The sequence below is a fragment of the Neomonachus schauinslandi genome, chromosome X (assembly GCF_002201575.2).
Source record: "Neomonachus schauinslandi chromosome X, ASM220157v2, whole genome shotgun sequence".
Taxonomy (NCBI): domain Eukaryota; kingdom Metazoa; phylum Chordata; class Mammalia; order Carnivora; family Phocidae; genus Neomonachus; species Neomonachus schauinslandi.
This window is the reverse complement of record NC_058419.1, coordinates 101,417,135-101,434,614: the sequence shown is the minus strand read 5'-3', so window position 1 is coordinate 101,434,614 and position 17,480 is coordinate 101,417,135. Positions and strand designations below refer to the sequence as shown.

General features: G+C 37.9%; 2 protein-coding genes across 2 annotated transcripts in view; one reads left to right on the top strand and one right to left on the bottom strand.

Moving 5' to 3' along the window:
- IL1RAPL1 (interleukin 1 receptor accessory protein like 1) overlaps positions 1 to 17,480 on the top strand; it is a 665,379-nt gene that overhangs the window by 606,192 nt on the left and 41,707 nt on the right. The window contains 2 exon segments of the mRNA XM_021677758.1: positions 5,758 to 5,890; positions 8,212 to 8,357. Of these exon segments, the coding sequence (XP_021533433.1) occupies positions 5,758 to 5,890; positions 8,212 to 8,357 (279 nt within the window).
- Positions 16,420 to 16,811, bottom strand: TMA7 (translation machinery associated 7 homolog). The gene has a single exon (XM_021705805.1). It carries the CDS (start codon positions 16,771 to 16,773, stop codon positions 16,579 to 16,581), a length of 195 nt encoding a protein of 64 aa, XP_021561480.1. The 5' UTR covers positions 16,774 to 16,811; the 3' UTR covers positions 16,420 to 16,578.

The window sequence follows — 17,480 nt, the reverse complement described above, 5'->3', positions numbered from 1 at the left end:
GAGCCACCCAGGCACCCCTCTGAGAGAACAGTTTTAAAGGGAGTGGTGTGCTGATAACTGTTTAACAATTGGTTCTCCAAGTATAATTCTGACATCTAAGTGGTTTTGATACTTTAATTTACATTGGCAAATAAGAGTGAGACATTGGAGACATATGTCAGAACTTTATTCATCAATGATGTAAGCAACTTTTTTTGCTGAATCAGATTATAGATTTTGGATATTAGAGGAATTTTTGTGTTTGTGCTTTTACCAATCTAACAGCTTAGACATGACACTTGGAAGTTTAATCTACATTATTAACATTTTCTACATGTTGTCTTAAGTAAAGACAGATAACAAAACAATAAATCATAGGTTGATTTGTAGCATTTGGCAACTTATGGGGTAAAAACTCCCATCATGGCTGATAACAAGCTGCCAGCATAATCTCACTAAATGTGCAGCTGGGAAAAGATGTGCAGTGGCAAACTGTTATATAGTATTTCTGCCATACAGTTACTATAGATGAATAATGTAGGAAAAATAATTAGGAATTTTTGAGTTTTGAATGTCTAATACCTTTGTTTTTAATACAGTATAAGTAGGGGGCACCTTTGTTTTTAATACAGTATAATTAGGGGGCACCTGGGTGGCACAGTCAGTTAAGCATCTGCCTTCAGCTCAGGTCATGATCTCAGTGTCCTGGGATCAAGCCAAGTCAGGTCCCTGCTCAGCAGGGAGTCTGTTCCTCCCCCTGATCACGCTCTCTCTCTCTCTTTCTCTCTCTCTCAAATAAATAAAATCTTTTTAAAAAGTACAGTATAGTTCATTGTAAGTTTCTATAATTTGCTTTTTAATAATGACTGTGTTTAACAACCTGCTTACAGAATTTCTGAAAACTGTAGTAATTGACTCCTATAAGCTGGTATGAACCGGCTCCAGCCTACAAGTGAAATAACATCTGAATGAGGCTCTGCATTTGCAATGTTGAAGGCTAGTTTACGAGACAGACTTGGCCTGTTGAGATAGGCTGTAGACATGTAACCTTTAATTAATGAAGCTTTGAGAAAAAGAAACCAAGGGAAAATGCAAGTACAAGAGATAATAAGCAGGTTATTTTTGAAAGTATTTATTGAGTTCCTAACACATTCAAGCCACTGTAATGGGTCCTAGTAATATACAAAGGTAAATACACATATAATTTCTGCCTCTGGGGAATAAATACTCTAGTTGCTGGGTTAGGCATGCAAACAAATCATATATTGTAAGGAATATATTATGATAAAATACAGATATGTCCGAGGGCTGTGGGAGGAGAAAAGACAGAATGACTATTTCTTTAGAAAAGCCAAGTCATTTTTTTGGAAGAAATGGAAATGAGAAAAATTTAAAGCAAAGAATATAACGTTAAAAAGCATGAGAATGTGAAATGAATCATGGATGGACTGCTCCTAGAACTCAGATGCTAAAAACCTATTATGTAACTGACATGTCCCGCTTCATCAGCCCAAGGTATAAACACAGTCATATCATTTTGAATTTCTTAATTCCTATTTCCTAACTGCCTAATTCCCTAAATAAAATCTCCCCATTCTGTTTTCCTAATTTTCTTATCTGCCCTTATTAATTTCCATCTGCCCTTATTGGGTGGAAGTGCATCCTCTCTACCCAGGTCCCACCCTGCCCCAGGAATTTCCATCACCTCTCAGTTCTTCTTTGACCTGACAGGAAGGGATGATAGTTCTTTATTCCTGCTTTCAAACACAGGTAATACACACTTGGGGTCCAAAGTCACAGTTCCCTGACACTCATGTGATTAGCCAGTACTTACTGGGTAGACGCAGCTTTCCTCCCCAACACTTAGGCACTTGGGTAGTCTCAGGTGTGAGCCAGACTTTACCTGGCACTTCTCTCAGGACTGACTCCACTGGGTTTCTGCTGTCCTTTCCTGCTAGCATGCCTGTGCTTAAGAAGGGGCATGGTCTCCTTTTGTGCAGCCACACAAGTAGGTATAATTGAGAGAAACCACTCAAAAATCTCTTCACAGAACAGAGCTCTGCTCAAGTTGACTTTCTATCCTGATTACATTGAGAGGCAGCTGACAACTCCCCAACCTAACCCTCTCTCTGTCTCTCACTCTCTGTCTCTCTCCATCTCTCTCACTCTTCCCCCTACACACATACTGATGCATGTAAATTATAAAAGTAAAAAATACGTTTTCCACCTTATCAGGCTTTCTATTTAATCTCCGCCTTGAAAGGTTTCCTATCATATTGATAAAGAGCATAGTGATCTATAGTCACTGCTATCACCCTTTAAGAAATTATGTGGAAATAATCCAAGCTTCGCAGTGACTATTCCTTACGTGATCCCAAGGTATTGTCACTAACTCCCACCTAAAAACTAAAACTTGATCTCTTAAAAGACAGATTATGTGAATTATTGAGATATAAAAATTTAAAACTCTGTAATGTGTGTTCATTCTGTTGGTATGTGATGTTAATCATCACACCAGCTAGTATTTTGAGATTTACTGTTGAATACATGACTACCTTGACACTGCAACAGGTAGTTCAGTTGCATAAAAGCTGGCCCTCTTATAAAAAGGTAAAAGCAAAGAATATTAGATTTAAAATTGTTTTGTAACATTGGGTTGACACTTCCCAAAGAAATCCACAGTTAATTTCCAGTCAATAAGATTGGCATTCAGTTTATCTGTTTTGTAATGCAAATAGTCTCCCAGGAAGGGGGAGATTACATATTAAAATATTTAGAAAATATTTATATACAAAAAATAATAATAAAGGAACCTACTTAGAGCTCAATTTTGCCTCGTAAAAGCTTGTAGACATTTTCTGGATTTTGCATATCTTGTCACTAATGATGACTATTGTATATAGGACCAAAATCCATGAGGAATCACTTACTTGGAGAACATGCAGACATAAACAGAGATAAAAGGAGAAAGCTATATCATGCCATCTTAGAAATATTAGATGAGCGAGAATTTATGAATTGTTTTTACGCAATGGATATAGTTAAGATAATGATACTAATTTTATCCAATAAAATGTTCTTATTGTAGAACTTGGAGAATAGAATTTATTTTTTTAAGTTCTTATTTGAATTCCAGTTAGTTAACATACAGTGTTATATTAGTATCAGGTGTACAATATAGTGATTCAGCACCCCCATACATCACCCGGTGCTCATCACAAGTGCCCTCCTTAATCCTCATCACCTGTTTCACGCATCCCCCCACTCCCTCCCCTCTGGTAACCATCAGTTTGTTCTCTAGAGTTAAGAGTCTGTTTCTTGGTTTACCACTGTCTTTTTTCCCCCATGATTGTTTGTTTCCTTTCTTAAATTCGACATATGAGTGAAATCATATGGTATTTGTGTTTCTCTGACTGACTTATTTTGCTTAGCATAATACTCTAACTCCATCCATGTGATTGCAAATGGCAAGATGTCATTCTTTTATAGCTGAGTAATACTCTTATATATATATATATATATATATATATATATGCGCTACATATTCTTTATCCATTCATCAGTCAGTGGCAACACTGGGGTGCATGTATCCCTTCAAGTTAGTATTTTGTATTCTTTGGGTAAACACCTAGTGGTGCAATTGCTGGTATTTCTATTTTTAACTTTGTGAGGAACCTCCAGACTGTTTTCCACAGTGGCTGCATCAGTTTGCATTCCCAACGACAGTGCAAGACGGTTCCCCTTTCTCCACATCCATGCCAATAACTCTTGTTTCTTGTGTTGTTAATTTTAGCCGTTCTGACAGGTGTGAGGGGATATCTCATTGTAGTTTTGATTTGTATTTCCCTGATGATGAGTGATGTTGAGCATCTTTTCATGTGTCTGTTGGCCATCTGGATGTCTTCTTTGAAAAAATGTCTATTCATGTCTTCTGCCCATGTTTTAATTGGATTATTTGTTTTGGGGTACTGAGTTTTATAAGTTCTTTATATATTTTGGATATAACCCTTTATCAGATATGTCATTGCAAGTAGGTATACTCATGCAATCACTCATAAGCACAATTTCAGGAGATACTCACTATTAACTCATAGCTTAGCTCTGAGGTTTCCAGTCTTTAGGACGCTCCTTCTTTGCACCTTAAGGTCATTTAGTTGTCGGGTCCTTTAGAATCTTCTCAAGAATTTATGAAATTGAGAAAATCTGCTTGCTTCAGATGCCAACAAAGGTGTCACTGGGGCTCAGTTTTCAGCCCTTCTTAAAGTACCTGAGGGGAAGGAAAAATTCTTCCTCTACCACTCAAAGTCTTCCTGCAGGACTAGGAATTGGCATGAGACAGATTTACAGGAGAAAAAACCCAAAGTTTTATTATGCACTCATGGAGGCCCAATAATGAAATTGATTCCTAAAGAAATGACCAAGGCAGGCAGTTTTTAGGCTTTTTAGACAAAGATGCAATAAATCTGAGAAATTGACAGGACAAAGAAAACTTAATTCTGAGAGCTTCAGTTAGGAATTCTAAACAGATTTGGGCTGCAGTCAAACATTGGTAAAAAGTAAACAAGGGTTGTTTTTACAGCCTTCTCAGCTCTAAATTCTCTGTCTCTGATGATAAGGGTGTCTTCTTTACTTTCTGGTACAGAGAGGGTACCTTTGACATGGGAGATTCATTTTGTGCTTTCACGGAGACAGAGGAGGGTCTGAATCTCCTTCTATGGGCTGTCTTTTAAGTAATTTTTATTTAAAATAATCAGTATGCCAAAGTTGCCCATCTTGGGGCAGCTTGCCCTTGGCACGCTACATACCCTAAGAGTTTCCTTGCCCCAGTCCAAGCTGGAGTAGGCCCTTACGGCTCCCCATCTCATCGTCCATTTTCTGACTCCACTTGGAGGCACCAGGATCTTAAAACTAGATTGTACTGGAGTATTTCAGTTCTCTAATGCTGGCTAAGGCTTGGGGAAACCAGGTGTTTGCAAAATGGCCTAACTGTCCAGAAATAAACCTTACTTTCGCAGGCATTAAATTAACTTCTGCCTTTTAGTCAGGGACTCCACTTACCTTATTAAGTAATCAACCAATCTGTCTTCATCATTACAGTGGTCTCTCCTGAGGAGCCTGTTGAAAGAAACTAATCTCCACAGTAGCATCATTGATTTTACATCTAATAAAAATCCCAAATATTTATTCTCATGAGTTCTTCATTTGTTTTTTTAAAATGTGCGTTTCTACCTGAGCATATGTTGGTTTCCTTAATTAGAACATTATTCTATATACAGTGAAAATGTTTTAATAACATTTTTAGGGGCTCCTGGATTTACAGTTCCTTCTGTTTCCCATCCAAAGATTTTGTTTCCTTTCAATTTCCCACATTCAGGACTGAGAAACATCTTCTACCTGCCCTGTGAAATCTTGTAATTACTAACATCATATACCCTCTGATATCATACTTTGAGAAGGGCACATCACCTCTGTGGTATCATTCCCAGTAATTCATAACCTAAATTTAATCGCGTAAACACATGAGGCAAGCATAACTGGAAGAACCTTCTCTAAAATAGCTGACCAGTCTTCAAAATCTTATAAGTAACTCCTATTTCGTTAAACAAGCTGTCAAAAGCACAGTCTATAAATTTGACAGAGATTAAAAATAGCTGAAAAAACATTTTAGGTAAATGTTTTATTAAATCAATGAAGTGATTAAAATGTTACCTGCCAGTTTGCCTAAAAGAAGAGTGTACAAGTAGTTTTATAACACATTTCCATCACTTCTCTCTGTAGGCGACTCAGCTAATCTAACCTGCAGAGCTTTCTTTGGGTACAGTGGAGATGTCAGTCCTTTAATTTACTGGATGAAAGGAGAGAAGTTTATTGAAGATCTGGATGAAAATCGAGTTTGGGAAAGTGACATTAGGTAAAATAATTTTTTTTCTTTTAACTTGTACAGTCAAGTTAACATTTGCTGTGTTAGTGAACGGAAAGTAAGCTAAAGGAAAATAAAGGTTTTTTTCTTGTTTTTTGGGGGGGTTACTATTATAATAAAAGTATCTCAACATTGAATCGCCGAGAAGCAAAACACTGTTAAAAGACTGACTATGGAATTGCAAAACATGAATGCCATTTGCAAAGAATTTAAGGGAAATAGAAAGGAGTTTTTCACTAAGGAATAAACTTAGTATGAGACAGACCAAAATACCATCAAATGTGGAAAATGTGATATTGTGCCTTTTGTTTATAAGAGCTCTTTTTTAGAAAATTGTCAAGAAGAGGGGCGCCTGGGTGGCTCAGTCGTTAGGCGTCTGCCTTCGGCTCGGGTCATGATCCCAGGGTTCTGGGATCGAGCCCCACATCGGGCTCTCTGCTCAGCGGGAAGCCTGCTTCTCCCTCTCCCTCTGCTTGTGTTCCCTGTCTCGCTGTCTCTCTCTCTGTCACAAATAAATAAAATCTTTAAAAAAAAAAAAAGAAAGAAAATTGTCAAGAAGTATTATTAGCAAGGTACTAGGACTCAACCAAACACAATCTCTGTCTTTTCCTTTTATATGTTTTTACATGTTTGAGCCATCAAGTAGACTATAAAGCACTTGATAGGAATGATAAAGATACACAAAATGTTTTCATTGTCTTTTTTAGTCCTACTTTAAGGTCTAAATATTAATATTGTGGGAATGATAAAGAATAACCATTAAAAAATACCGTCTGTTTTGAGGGCATAATGTTTAAACCTCTTTTAAAAAAAAAACTTATTCATTTACTTTTAAGTACTGAGGTATTCAATTATAACTGAACTTATGCTTGGACAGAGATACTCATCTTTAATCATAGTATAAGTAAGCAAGCACATAAATAATAATTAAGTTGTAATTGAATCAAAATGCTGATCATGTGTAAACATTCTCCTATCTAAAAGTCACATCTTCTGGGTATATATGAGCATTTAAGCTAAAGTTCCTCTTCCTAAATGTGAGGACTTTTAAAACCTGATCAAAGGTACAAGTGAAAAAGTTTTGCAATAGCAAATAAAAACATATAAAACTGTCATATAAGGTTATTTCTATTGGGATCTTCTTCCTGGCAACAAATACACAAGAATATTGCACTCCAGTTGGGTTCAGAAATGCCCAGATGGACAATTCTCCAATATGTACTAAAACGTTCCTGTACCATTTTTCATATTTATAACTTCACTATTATCTTTTTTAAAAAAAAAAAGATTTTATTTATTTATTTGACAGAGACACAGTGAGAGAGGAAACACAAGCAGGGGGAGTGGGAGAGGGAGAAGCAGGCTTCCCGTGGAGCAGGGAGCCCAATGCGGGGCTCGAATTCAGGACCCCGAAGGCAGACGCTTAACGACTGAGCCACCCAGACGCCCCTCACTGTTATCTTTTAACCATATACTTTAAGATGTTAAAGTTAAAAGAGGACAATAAACTTCCTAACTTTCCCCCTCTTTTTGTGGGTGCTGAAGAAAGGGTCTAGGAAGGTGTATTTCTTTAATTCTACATTAGGAAGTATTGTGCAGACATGAGTTACCAAACAGATGGAAGGGTGGAGGTGGGAAGCAGGGAAAGAGAGACTCACTTCGAGGTTTTCCATTTGCTCTAAAAGATTACGAAAACCTTTGACAGTGAGGTTAGTGTTTACCATTCATTTTAATGTCAGAATTAAACACTTCATCAAAACATTTAGTCTACGGGTTTATAATTTCATATTTCTTTTAAAATAGGCACTTGATTTGTATCATTTAAAAAAAAATGGGCTGGAGCTTTCAACTGAAATGTCAAAATGGCTCCGAAATTTTCTATTTTTCCTTAAAAAAAAAAAAAAGAACAAAAAACTAACCTGATCTATATAATTAGTCTCCCAGCTTAAGACATTAGGATTTCTTCTCTCTCACCTTTACTATATCATATTCCTTAAAGGGAAAGCAGTTTGTAAACTTTTCTTCAAGGTCTTTCTCATCTCTTTATTATGACAGTGTGATTGTCCTGCTGAGAGAGATAATTAACTGCAACTTCATTAGCATCTCCAAAAACAAGCTTCCTCATTAGAAATGAAGAGGAAAAGGGCATGATATAATTTAATTAAGATAGCATCAATCCATAGCCAAATTTGAAGCACAGATGCTGTAGGTATTTTCACCTCAGATTCAGATTCATCTAATTTCTTTTTTTCTTTTTCATGTCTGTGTGTGTTTGTGTGGGGTTTTTTGTTTCGTTTTGCTTTATATTTTAGAATTCTCAAGGAGCATCTCGGGGAACAGGAAGTTTCCATCTCATTAATTGTGGACTCTGTAGAAGAAGGTGACTTGGGAAATTACTCCTGTTACGTTGAAAATGGAAATGGACGTCGGCATGCCAGCGTTCTCCTTCACAAACGGGGTGAGTGTCACCTTCTAAGCTTGAGTAGTCCTGAACCTGTAATGGGAGGGAAAGAATTGGGAACCAAAAAAATGTTGTGTTTTTCTACATCAGTTTACCCTAAATAAAATAAGCACAATAGCGTTAGGGCCATCACGGTGGATAACACGGTGGATGCGTGACTAGCTCAGGCTCTAGAGTAAAATATGGATCCCTTGTTGGGCTTTCCCCCAAATCTTGGGGGTAGCATCTCACTTCCCTAAGCTTCAGTTTTCTGATACTAGCCAATGGGGGAACAATGGTGGCAACTCTTCAGTGTGTTTTAAGGATGAAAGAAGACAAGAAATGTGAAGAGCTTGGCACAGAGCCTGTATGCAAGAGAAAGGAAGTTAAATGCTATTTATTATTGTTGGAAATTGACAAACCAATAAAAAATTACAGGAAATTTTAAGTCAAAGATTGTGTTCTTTATTTGAAGGTTCTTCCTTTAGTGTAGGAATTATGTCTGAGGAATTCCCCATGGCAGTACTTCTTGACAGTTTTTTCTGCCTTGGATAACTTTTACATGTGTAGTATCTTCCCAAGATTAACAGTGATTTATTAATTAGCCATTAACAAACTATCATTCAATTATTATTCATTAGTAATAATTCAAGGAAGATAGATTGTGGTTGAGTACCATATCTGCTGCACTAAATGATTCCACAGCAACCCCAACATGGTAGGCACAGGGTTAAAACATGTATAAATATATATATTGAATTGTTTCAAATTAGAGACTATTAAAAAAATTCGACTGAGTAAATTTGAAAATCTAATTGGCTTTAGTAAATGACTCATGAATCGGGCAGCTCTGAGCAGTTGCTCAAAATGGAAGGTTTTTATGGGAAAGAGGGTGGGGCAAGAAGTTATTAACAAAAGAAAGAAAGGATTCAAGCCTGGACACTTTGTTTGGGGGTGGATGACACGAAAAGGCAGGTTTGTTTTTTTTTTTTATCATGCAGGTGAACTCACTTGCGCTGATGGGGGAAATTTCAGATTGACTTTTTAAAAGGTCACATTCCTGAGATAGGTCAAAACTGTAATTAAGTCTTGGTTTGCTGTTGCGGAGGGGAGGCAAATGACTCCAGCTTGGGCTTGTTTTTCTTTTTTAACAAGACAGTTGTGAACTTGGTACCATGCATTCATTGCAGAAATTTTTTATGTACATTACAAATAAAAGTGGTTTTTTTCCTACATTATGCTAAGTGAAAACTTTCCAGCTTTGGGAACAAGTATATTTGGTGTTCTCTTACTCAGCAAATTTATAATGATTTTAATTTCAAAGCACATGTTTAATCCTAGACGCTTTGAGTTTGAAAAAGAAAGAGAACATTGAAGACTGCCCCCCCACACCACTTTATTGGGCAATAGATTCCCTTTGAATAATGCTACTGAAAGCTATTAAAACAGCCACCTCTGTTGTCAGGAGACTACAATATTAAAATAGTCTACCTTTGGGAAGGGGAAAAGTAAGGACAGGTAGCAATGATTGTTTCTTTCTGTAGCTTAACATATATAGTCAATGAAGGAATTGAGAATAGAAATATTATGAAAGGACAGAAATAGCTTGCCAGGGTTGGAAGCAACTTAATGTTGTGTAATTGAACCCTTCCATAACGTGTTCCTAAGTGATCAATCACCTTACACTGGATCATATTCCCTCTCAAGGAAGCTAGTTCTATCTCTGGAAAAACCTAACTGTTAGAAAGCATCCCTGTTTCACTGTCTACCCCTTGACCCCAGTTCTACACTTTTAATCTCTGTTTCCCAAAACAGCCCATCAAAAGTTTGTTGACCATCACCATGGTCTTTCTGAGTCTTTATTTCCCTAGATTCAACTTGCCTAGCTTCTTTTATTCCTTCTTCCTTTCTGAGGATACAGTACTTCCACCATCCTGGTCACTCTTTTGAATATGCTCTAATTAAAGAGTCTGAATTATTTCTCAAGAAGGGAAAGAGTGCGGAGAAGATACAGGGCACATATAAAAATCTGTTCACTTGGACAACACTTATTTCTTTTTAGGACAGGGAGGAGTAACAGTTAAGTATTGCTTGTCAGGGAGCAAGAATTCCTGTCCCCTTAAGGGTCTTTCTACCTGAGTTAAGAATCAAATTGACATGAGACAGATTAACAGGAGAAAAGCAAATTTAATAGTGTCCGTGTGGGGAATCCACACAGACATGGAAATTCCAAAGACAGTCAGGCAAAATGAGGCATATATGTCATCCTGAACTAAGGAGAAGGGGATAGGGGTCTGGGACTTTAGAGGCAAGGAATGTAATTCACAAGATGATAAGAACAGATGTTTGGTAATTAGATGTTTACCCTGCCACTCTGCTAATAACCCTTATTCTGGATAAGACCCTCAATTTCGAGTCTTATATGTAGTTAAGGGAAGGGCAAAAGTTTCTCTTGAGCCCATAGGGTCTCAGTTGCCTTCAGCTCAGAATAATCTTCATGAAAAAGTGGCCTGTCTTGGGGTGGCCTGCCCTTGGCCCCTATACCATCATAAAGAGAAAAGAAGGAAAATGAATTGTATCTAAGGAGGATAAACTACTAAAGCTCAGTTCTTACAGATAGGCACACAGCCAGGAAGGGTCAAACACCCCCAGGCTATTTTTAGTATGCGTGGCCTAAGGTTAAGTTGCCCATAGCTACAGAAGCCTCCAGTACTACAAAAATAAATGATTGAAGAATAAAGGAAATTGTTTGAAAAACTTTCCCAATACTGTCGAATTCCATAAACATGAAGAAGAAAATTGTGGCCAGTGTTGGAGCAGTCATTAATGCTTAAATCCACAATGGTTTTTAAATATGTATTTCTACTGAGGGAGCATTTTGTTTTTAGTAAAATAAAAGCATTAAGAAGCCAAAAAGTGTTCTTCAAGGTCATGTACTCCAAAAGTCCCTTTTAAAGTCAGTGTGTGCCTTCCTTCCAAGGGAGCTTCAGGAAATGAGTGAGTCATCAACTCACAAAAGCAACAAGGCATGCAATCTCCTGCCCTTGAGAAGCTTATAATCCTGGGGAATGGTCTATCCCAATCATCTTAGGGAAAAAGAAAGGACTTGGGTTAACAGGTGGCATAACTGCAAGCTCCCCAGGCCTGCAAGGTTCAGAAGGTCAAGGCACAGCACATGGTAGGCTTATAGTTATGGTCTTTGATCATAGAGTTCCTGAAAGAGTCAAGTTATTGTCATGTTAGCAATTATGTAATTATCAGATGAATTGCTCTATCACTCAGAAGAGTAAAGCTCAGAGAAGGAACTGGGAGATGTCACATCTAATAATATTTTTCTGCCATTTATTCATAAATCCCTTATCTTACAGGCCTTCAAAGTCTTTCATTTTTAAAACCTCCTGAAAGACCTGTGTTAAAGTATTTGATGCATACAGACCTTGCAGACCACAATTATCAGTTCTTCTGACGAGTAGACTTGCCAGGACACACCTTTGTGCAAGTTAAGCACTTACTTAAGCACTTTTTCCTCCACTGTTACCTTTTGCTCATACTGTTGGTGTAATAAAAATGATGTCCTAGCCCTCCAATGGGTGGTATGTGTTAGGGTAGAAAACCTTTCCTTTCTTCCTTTCTGGGTTCTTCGGCTGGTCTAATAATTAAATTGACATAAGACAGATTAACAGGAGAAAAACATTTAATTTCATACATACAGGAGCCCCAGAGATACGAGATTCAAGACAGGTCAGGCAGTTGAGGCTTATGTGCTGTCCAGAGCTAAGGAATGGCACAGGGACCTGGGGCTTCAAAGGGGAAGCGGGTCATTCACAGGACAATAAGAAGAGCCCATGTTTGGTAATCAGTTGTTTGCTCTACCATATAGTCAGGACTTTCAGATGCAGAGTTATCTCAAGTAATAGATTTCTTTCTGGGCCAGGGCCCCTACCTAAATTCATTTAGGTAGTGAAGGGAGAGGTAAAAGTCTTTTCTTGAGTTTGCTGTCTTGATGGCCTTTAGTTCAAAATAACCCTCATGCCCAAGTGGCATATTTTGGGATGGCAAAACCTGCTCCCCTTCTTATGGATTCTTTGAGATATCACTCACATGTATTAAATGAGTCTTCCTTAATGCTAAGAGGATACTACAGTAAATAATTCAGCTAGGATCAAACTAGGCTAGATTTTGGACCAGGCTTTATCTTAAAAAACAAAAAAAACAACCAACCTACTTCCACAAACACTGGCTGAAAATTTCCTAGGAAATTGATCATAAAAAAAGTTTCTATGGCTGGCTCAGTAGGTGGAGTGTGCGACTCTCGATCAAAGATCTTGGGGCTGTGGGTTCAAGCCCCATGTTTGGTATGGAGATTACTTAAAAAGAAATGAAGTCTTTAAAAAAAGAAAAAAAGAAAAGGTTTATATGAGAATGTTCAAAATTGTTGGTTCCTGCAGCCAGGGAAGGTACTTGGACAGTTAAGATCATGTCATATATGCAACACAGATATATTTCACATACTCTACAGAGAACTAGATTATGCAATGAATGAGAGATGAAGAATGAATGGGCAAGGGCCATGGGGCTTTATAGTCCTCACTCTAGTCCCTGGCCTGACAAGCTTGCTTGGAAAAGAACCAAAGCACAGAGCTAGCACATTCACTTCTATGTTATTTCTCGTTCCTGCTGTTGCCCATATGTGATTGAATTTCATGTTTCAGTCTCTGAATCCTTTACCCAAATGCTTTTGCTTAGGTTTCTCATTGCTGCTGCCTGACTTGACATGTATCCAACACTGACCTTCACCTTCAGTTTCCCTCCAAAATCCTGACCTTTCCTGTTCCCTCCTTTTTTTATGTTTTCCCTTGTCTTCAGATCAATACCCAGCCAGCAATGTGCTCTAGCCTCAGGCCTAACCACTCTTGCACCCATCAGGCAGTCCTAAATTTCTTCTTCACTGTGTGTTTTGTCCAGTCTCTCACTCTAGATGGCCTCCCAGTGTACACATGTTTACTGTATGGAGCAAAGCAGCTTAATGGTTAGGGGTGTGGACTCTAGCAATGCTATGTATTCAAAACCCAATTCTCTGTGTACTGAATGTGTTATTGTTACCAAATTTAAACTAGTCTGTGCACCCAATGTGCAGTAAGCAGATGTCTGAGACACTGATTTTGAAGTGAAGAAAACTTTATTATCAGAAGGACAGCCGATCAAGAAGGCCAGGATCATTCCCCAAACTACCTTGCCCTGTTGAGCCTTGGGACAGCATTCTTCCAGACAGTGAGGCTCTATTTGGGACCTGGTATGATCAGATATCTCAAAACAAATGTTACCATCCATTCCCCATTAGGTTTCCACAATCAAAGAGTAGGGATAAAAAAAGGCAAAGTGAATGATTGCTTGTGCATGAGGTTAAGAGGTGCATAAAACATAACTGAGTAGGGAACAAAACAGAACGTGGAGCTAAGTTAATAATACAACTAATACCAACTACAGTCCTGCTTATATTTTCAAAACAGGTTCAGGAACCAAGTGTCCAGCCCCACTCTCTTGGGCAAATCACCTAACCTCTATGACCCTCAAATTTCTCTTCTATAAAATGGGAATAATAATAGTACCTACCACATAGAATAGCTATGAAGATTAAATAAACTAAATTAGTGTCAATATGTGTCGCAATGTCTGACACATATTTATCACCCAGTAAATGTTAGCAGCCATTACATAATTTCTCTGCTCCAACTACATGATATTCTGGGTAATTTAGGATGTGATAATAATGTGTTCTATTAAAAATTCCTGCGAATCTCATTTTAAGTCTAATTTATCTTGTATTAAAATGGCCAGCTTTAGCTCCAGCTCCATTGAGTCCATATTTTACCTTATAATAGATTTACTTGAGTTAGAATGTGCTGTCCTAAAGGAGAGCTTCATTCATTTATTCTTGCATTTAATGATAATCATTAAGAACCTACTATGTGTCTGGCACTCATAAAATTAAATGAACAGGAAATAAAACCAATATAATTTGAAATGCCACCATCTACTCTTTAAATTGCATTGATATTAAGCATTCCTAATATAGAATTGTGCTTCTAGGAAATGTTTAGCTTTGAAACTGTCACATTAAGGCAAAGTTCATTAACAATCCTGTTCTGAATGGTTATGTTTAGATATATTGATTACAATAATATGGCAATCCATTCATCATGAAGTAGTTTGGGAACTAGCAAAGTATCTATCTCAGAGACCAGCACTAGTTAATAATGATAAACATCTAGGTTTTCTCCATTCCCTCTCAAACCCATTTTATTTCTTGCACACACACACACTTTATCTCTCCAGAGAATGTAATCAATAGAAATTAGACTTGCTCAATAAACTCCCTAGTCCCCAGAATATCTTTAGTAATGTAATTAACATGTACATCATTTAGGATGCACTGTTTTAAAGCCGGATGAATTTAGACCCAGTGGACTCCTTATCCCTTTTTGTAATGAATCATTTTTGGAGTATATGCCCCTATCCTAGTTAGTATTTACCTAGTGTATTTATTTACTGAGAGATACAGTGAGATCACAGAACTGTTTAAGCCTCTCTGAGGGCTCAACATCTGACATCTTTGATCACTGACTTCAAAATATGGAAAAGCCAAACTTTGCCCAGATATCAAAACCTCCTACCTATGTGGTGGCATCTCCCTTGAAAGACAATGACTCATTAAAAACTGAATAGGCATTCACTAAAGAGTCACTCCTTTTGAGTTATTGCTCTGGGGAGGAAAAAAAATTTTCCCTTTACCCTTCTAGGTTCTTGGCTGAGACCTCCCTGTAATAACAAACCAGATTAACAGGAAAAAAACAAACAAGTTTAATAACTTGTATACCCCCTTATGCAAGGGAGATACCCAGAAAAACAGTAACTGCCTGAAATGGCCTAAGCTACCACCCTAAATACCATCTCCAGCTACAGACAAAAGAAAATGTTGGGGGTGGGAGAGCCAGTTATGGGAGATTTCCAAGAGAAACACAGTAATCAAGGGTGTGGTTGTTACGCAGATTTAAGTCGTTGCTTTCTCCATTGATAAGAGAAGAGTTTTTAGAGAGTTTGAGTCCAGGGCTCTTCCAGGTTAAGAAAGGGAGACACCCTTACAAATGGATATTTCCCTTATAAATGTAAATATCTTTAACAAAAGGGTAACTTCTCAGTTTTCAAAAATTCCTCCTGTGTCTGCAGTTTCTTAAAAATAATATAATCAGCCTTGGGGCGCCTGGGTGGCTTGCTTAGTTAAGCAACTGCCTTCCGCTCAGGTCATGATCCTGGAGTCACAGGATCGAATCCCGCATCAGGCTCCCTGCTCAGCAGGGAATCTGCTTCTCCCTCTGACCCTCCCCCCTCTCATGCTCTCTCTCTCTCAAATAAATAAATAAAATCTTTTTAAAAAAATAATCAGCTTCTGGGGTGCCTGGGCAGCTCATTTGGTTAAGGGTCTGTGGCTCAGGTCATGATCCCAGGTTCCTGCTTGTGGGGAGCCTGCTTCTCCCTCTCCTCCCCACTAATATTCTCGCTCGCTCTCATTCTCAAATAAATAAATAAAATCTCAAAAAAAATTTAAAAAATAAATGCTTTTAAAAAATAATAATCAGCCTAAAATAATCCGTATGCCAAAAAAAGCATGTTTTGGGGTATATATTCTGCTCCCCTTCATTGCCTGTGCAATTCCCAAATATTAAGGAACTTTAGTTATGTTGCTACAGCATCTCCAAATCAGAGCCATCAAGTTTAACAAATTCTCTCCTTGGATAAGATCTGACATTTTGCAGTCAAAATTTTTTCTAGCCTGTAACATTTTTCTTGCTTCTCTACTCTTCAGTTGTGTAAGACATCTAAACAGCTGACCTCAATTCTTTCTTTTTTTTCTTCTTGATAACTAACGCCAAAACAAAAAATACACTTGGTGGCTATTATGCCAGGAACACAAATTGTCCAATACTAGTAATTTTATACCTTTGAGTCTCTTGATATGGACATTTCAACAAGGTTATTCGATTGCCACCAAAATTACAGGCATGAGAGCCAACCTTTTTTTTTTTTTTTTTTTACAAAAGTTTATTCTTAAATGTACAACAGGATCTAAGACAACACTTCATTCCAGCTATAGGTAGCAACAGACGCTATGACAGGGAATCCAGATGTTTAAACAGGAATGGAATTAAGGATCATCATTGCCTCGGGCACAAGGAACAGCTTACTTTTTGCCAGATTTCTTAATTCCACCTGTGGCCAGGGGGCCCTTGCCCGCGGCCTTCGCTTTTAGCTCCTCGAGTTTCTTCTGCTCCTCTTTCTGTTTCTGCTTGAATGCCTTATCTTCCTCGTCCATCTCCTTGGCCTGCTTCTTGGGCTGCTTCAGGGGCTTCTTCTTGCCACCTTCGCGGCCGGACATGGCGCCTGCCGCCCCTTCTCCAGACCCTGCCGCCGGAAGCCGAGAGCCAACCTTTTGAGCTATTTCCTTAGACATAAAATATATGATGTAAGTGAGACCTGGAATGTCTTTTCAAAAGTCTCTTGATCCCAGTTTTTCCTGATCAGCATAGTTTTGCCTTTTAGTCATTTTGGTCATTCAGTTTGCTTCAGTGTGAACTAGACTATCCAGGCAGTGTCTTTGTTAGGAAAGAAAAGGACCACTGTTTGAGGATGATTAGCTTTTTCCTCAATTAGTAAATATCAATGAGATGATCCTGGACAAAGCGGGTATTGGGACCACGAAGGATAAAACCTTTTATCATTCATGTTGAACTAATCATGTGGGCCAAAGCTCTTAGTATTTAAGTATACGTGGGCATCTCAATGGAAGTCCTTTATTTGTCTTATTGAATTTTTCACTTGTTTTCCAACTAAATGTTAAATTCTTGATAAAGATCTTTAACTTGTACTTCTGTGTTGTATTACTCAACATACGTAACCCACTTTGTAAATGTGATGAATGGGATGATTAAATGTATTCTGAGTAATATAAACTTTGTCTGCAGCAGGGTTTCTTAATCTCACCACTATTGACATTTTGAACTGGATAATTCTGTTACAGTATTTTTTCCTTCGTTGGTACCCATGGTTCTTGTTCAGGCTGCTTCAAAAAATGAAGAGGTAGAC